Below are 3,414 nucleotides of genomic sequence, written 5' to 3'. Positions count from 1 at the left end.
CAATAACGACCGTTCGATCAGAATGTGAGTCAGCAAGATGAGGCCACGTGGCCCAGTACTTGCCGTACAACTGTGTACTATAAATAGACCCCGATACGCCATAAATGAGGTAACTGATATACATTAATTGAGATCGAACTTTGAGATAGAATATATTTCTCTCGATCAACCTAACTTGAGCGTCGGAGGGTCATTGTCGTGGACGTGCCCGACGAGCTCACGATCTGTGTTTATTCTCAGGGGATCCAAAATCTGTTTCGGAGGAGTTAGTCGATCAGCAGTGAGATCGTCTCAGGAGATCGAATAATTCGACCCGGATCACTACGAGAAGAAATTATACAATGACCACCTTGAATCTCTTCAGGTGATGGAGAAGAACTATGCGGCAATGTCGAGAGAGGTGGACAAGCTCAGAGCAGAGTTGGCTAATTCTGCGAACTTCGACCCGCGGACAGGTATAGGTGATATTCAGACCCATTTTATTTCATTTTCGGTGTATAAACTTTTAGATCGCTCATGTCACAATGCAAATGCAGGAGGGTCCTATGGCAGTTCTGCTGGATATAATAGAAGTGTTCCTGGGGGAAACTATGCTTCTGTGCAAAATGCCTATGGTGTGGGACAGGTATATATTAGTTTTGATGGGGGTAAAACCCTATTCTCTCAGAAAAAGACAACTTTGCCCTTGATGGGGCCCAAAATCGCAAGCTTGCCAGCATGACCCGCGCCACTTTTACCGGGTCGGGTCGACGACCTAGAACACGTTGCACGCGCGTAGACCCCCTGGCTCTCTATAAATACCTCCGAGTCAGTGTATTAAAGGTACGTCGTCTCGACCGCATTTTACCTTCAGCTCGCTATTTTTCCCAGCGACCCCATATTTCGACCTCAACCAAACACTGACTTAACCATCGGAGGGCCTTAGCTGGTCACAATGCAAATGCAGGAGGGTCCTATGGCAGTTCTGCTGGATATAATAGAAGTGTTCCTGGGGGAAACTATGCTTCTGTGCAAAATGCCTATGGTGTGGGACAGGTATATATTAGTTTTGATGGGGGTAAAACCCTATTCTCTCAGAAAAAGACAACTTTGCCCTTGATGGGGCCCAAAATCGCAAGCTTGCCAGCATGACCCGCGCCACTTTTACCGGGTCGGGTCGACGACCTAGAACACGTTGCACGCGCGTAGACCCCCTGGCTCTCTATAAATACCTCCGAGTCGGTGTATTAAAGGTACGTCGTCTCGACCGCATTTTTACCTTCAGCTTGCTATTTTTCACAGCGACCCCATATTTCGACCTCAACCAAACACTGACTTAACCATCGGAGGGCCTTAGCTGGGGGCCACCCCAGCAAGCCTAACGATCTGCTTCTTTTCTCAGGGCCCAATCACTAGTCTGGGAGAGGAGCGACCTCGAACCGCTTGGGAGATCGAACCAAGGAGGTCGCGTAGATTTCGACCCGGATCAAGTTTTATCCGATTAATTTATCATTTCTCATGTGAATATCTAACTGAATATAAAAAAGAATATCCCAGATCTCACAGTTTGCAAATTAGCATGGAGTTTCACGATCTGGTTGCTGACCAGTGTGCGCGTACTGCAGCTTATATATTGAAACAAAAGCTGAAGAGAAGGGATATTGAAACAAAAGTGTATCCGATTAATTGATCATTTTTCATGTTGCATGTATATAAAAGAATATGCTCCCTAATGTGTGTGCTTGAGCTATTCTAGATTAGATGATCTCCTTGTACTTAAAACAGTTTTTGGTTACCAAAGGACACTGAGAAGCTACATGCATGTCTTAGAACTATGAAGTTCTCTGGTTCATTTAACTCAAAGATTTCCGCTATATTGTATTTTTGTATTGATAGTGGTAATTGACTTTATGTCCCTTTGCAACAGGGCCAGGGCCCCCTTCCTGGAGGGGGTAGTGGGGGTGGACCTGCTAGTGCAGCTGGTCCCGGGGGCAATTCTCCTCATGTTGGAGCGCATTCCACTCCTTATGGTTCAGGAACTCCGCGTGATGCATCCAGTGGCCCTGGTTATGGTGCATCTAGGGGAACTGGTTATGATCCCCATAGACGGGATGTTGGAACTGGGTATGATGCCCAAAAGGGACATGCTCGAGCAGGTTACGATACTCAGAGAGTGCAAACTGGAACTGGTTTTGATGCCCAAAGGGGATCAGTCGGACCTGGCTATGATGCCCACAGGGGACCTATGTCATCTGTCCATCATACCCAAAGGGGACCCGGATATGAAGCTATGACTGTGAGAGGACCTAGGTCTGACACCCAGAAGGGACCTGGATATGAGATTCAGAGGACACCTGGGTATGATGCTCGTAAAGGGCCCATTTATGACGGACAAAGTGCTCCAGCTTATGATATGCAACGGGCATCAGGAGATGAAGCTCATAGGGGATCTAATTATGATACGCAGAAAGGTGCTAGCTATGATGCCTCATCTAGAGGAATTGTAGGGCCTCAAGGACAGGTTTCTGTGAACAATGTACCTTATTCGTCTAGAGCTGGAACAGGATATGAGCCAGTACCACGAGGTGGGAACCCTGTACGTAGATGAGTTGGAGACCCGTCCCAGTTGAGTGTCTTGGCGAACTTCTTAAAGGCTACATCCGTGCATTTTATCCTTCCTTCTGGTTCTCATTTTCCGAAAGGTGATGAGTACCTCATAGTTCATCAAGATTTCAGCCCAGATATCGTGTCTCAACATATTCAGTATCAAAGCATGTATTGAACAATGACAGCACAGACTGCCAATAGACAACAGCAAAATAGACAGCAGAAAAAACATTTGCAAATGGAGCATGCATGCAGGGTGCTGTCATGGCTGAACCTGTTCCTCTTTAATTGGGACAGAGAACAATAGCACTACAAATTCGGAATGTTGGGCAGGTGGTGAGTACAAGCACAGTTGATCCAATATAATTTACTCTACGCATGCACGTCGGGCACGGCAAGCATCGCAGCAAGATTGGCAAACAAGGACCCTCACACGACACACACACAAAGATGTTGCGCGGGGCACGACCTTCCGGAGGTGATATCTCCACGGTCGGACCACCATTTTGCCAATACGACCACTCGTTTTGGGGTGTCTCGTCGAGATCTTCGCATTGGAAACGGAGCCACGCGGCCACTCCGAGGCTCCAACCGCGGATTGGCGCGGTTGGGGGGGCGAAACTTCAAAAGGCCATAACTTTGCGTAGAGACGTCGGATTGGGGCGATTTTTTTTTTGATTTTGGGTATCTCGACGAAATCTAGCGATTGGAAACAGCCTACGGCGGTTTGGGGGCCGAATTTCTCGAAAAAACGCCAGTTTCTCATGTTAATTTGATTTCAAGGCAAACGACAACGGTTTTTAAAATTTTAATCCCACGCATGCGATC

At 47.2% G+C, this 3,414-nt stretch overlaps 1 protein-coding gene across 1 annotated transcript; it reads left to right on the top strand.

The window, feature by feature from the left end:
* The first annotated feature begins 388 nt into the window (after positions 1 to 388).
* On the top strand, positions 389 to 2,673 carry LOC105179678 (glycine-rich protein DOT1-like). The gene is made up of 4 exons (XM_020691394.1): positions 389 to 455; positions 537 to 647; positions 947 to 1,035; positions 1,907 to 2,673. The coding sequence occupies exons 1-4, from the start codon at positions 389 to 391 to the stop codon at positions 2,585 to 2,587; spliced, it is 948 nt and encodes a 315-aa protein (XP_020547053.1). The 3' UTR covers positions 2,588 to 2,673.
* Positions 2,674 to 3,414: the final 741 nt, after the last annotated feature.

The sequence above is a fragment of the Sesamum indicum genome, unplaced genomic scaffold (genome assembly GCF_000512975.1).
Source record: "Sesamum indicum cultivar Zhongzhi No. 13 unplaced genomic scaffold, S_indicum_v1.0 scaffold00188, whole genome shotgun sequence".
Lineage (NCBI taxonomy): Eukaryota > Viridiplantae > Streptophyta > Magnoliopsida > Lamiales > Pedaliaceae > Sesamum > Sesamum indicum.
Note: the sequence above shows the minus strand (reverse complement) of the source record. Positions and strands in the feature narration are given on the sequence as shown.

Coding starts and splice junctions, on each gene's coding strand:
- LOC105179678 (XM_020691394.1), top strand. CDS start 389: ATGTCGAGAGAGGTGGACAAGCTCAGAGCAGAGTTGGCTAATTCTGCG. Junction 648..946: donor ATATATTAGTTTTGATGGGG/GTAAAACCCTAT, acceptor ATGCAAATGCAG/GAGGGTCCTATGGCAGTTCT. Junction 1,036..1,906: donor ATGCCTATGGTGTGGGACAG/GTATATATTAGT, acceptor CCTTTGCAACAG/GGCCAGGGCCCCCTTCCTGG.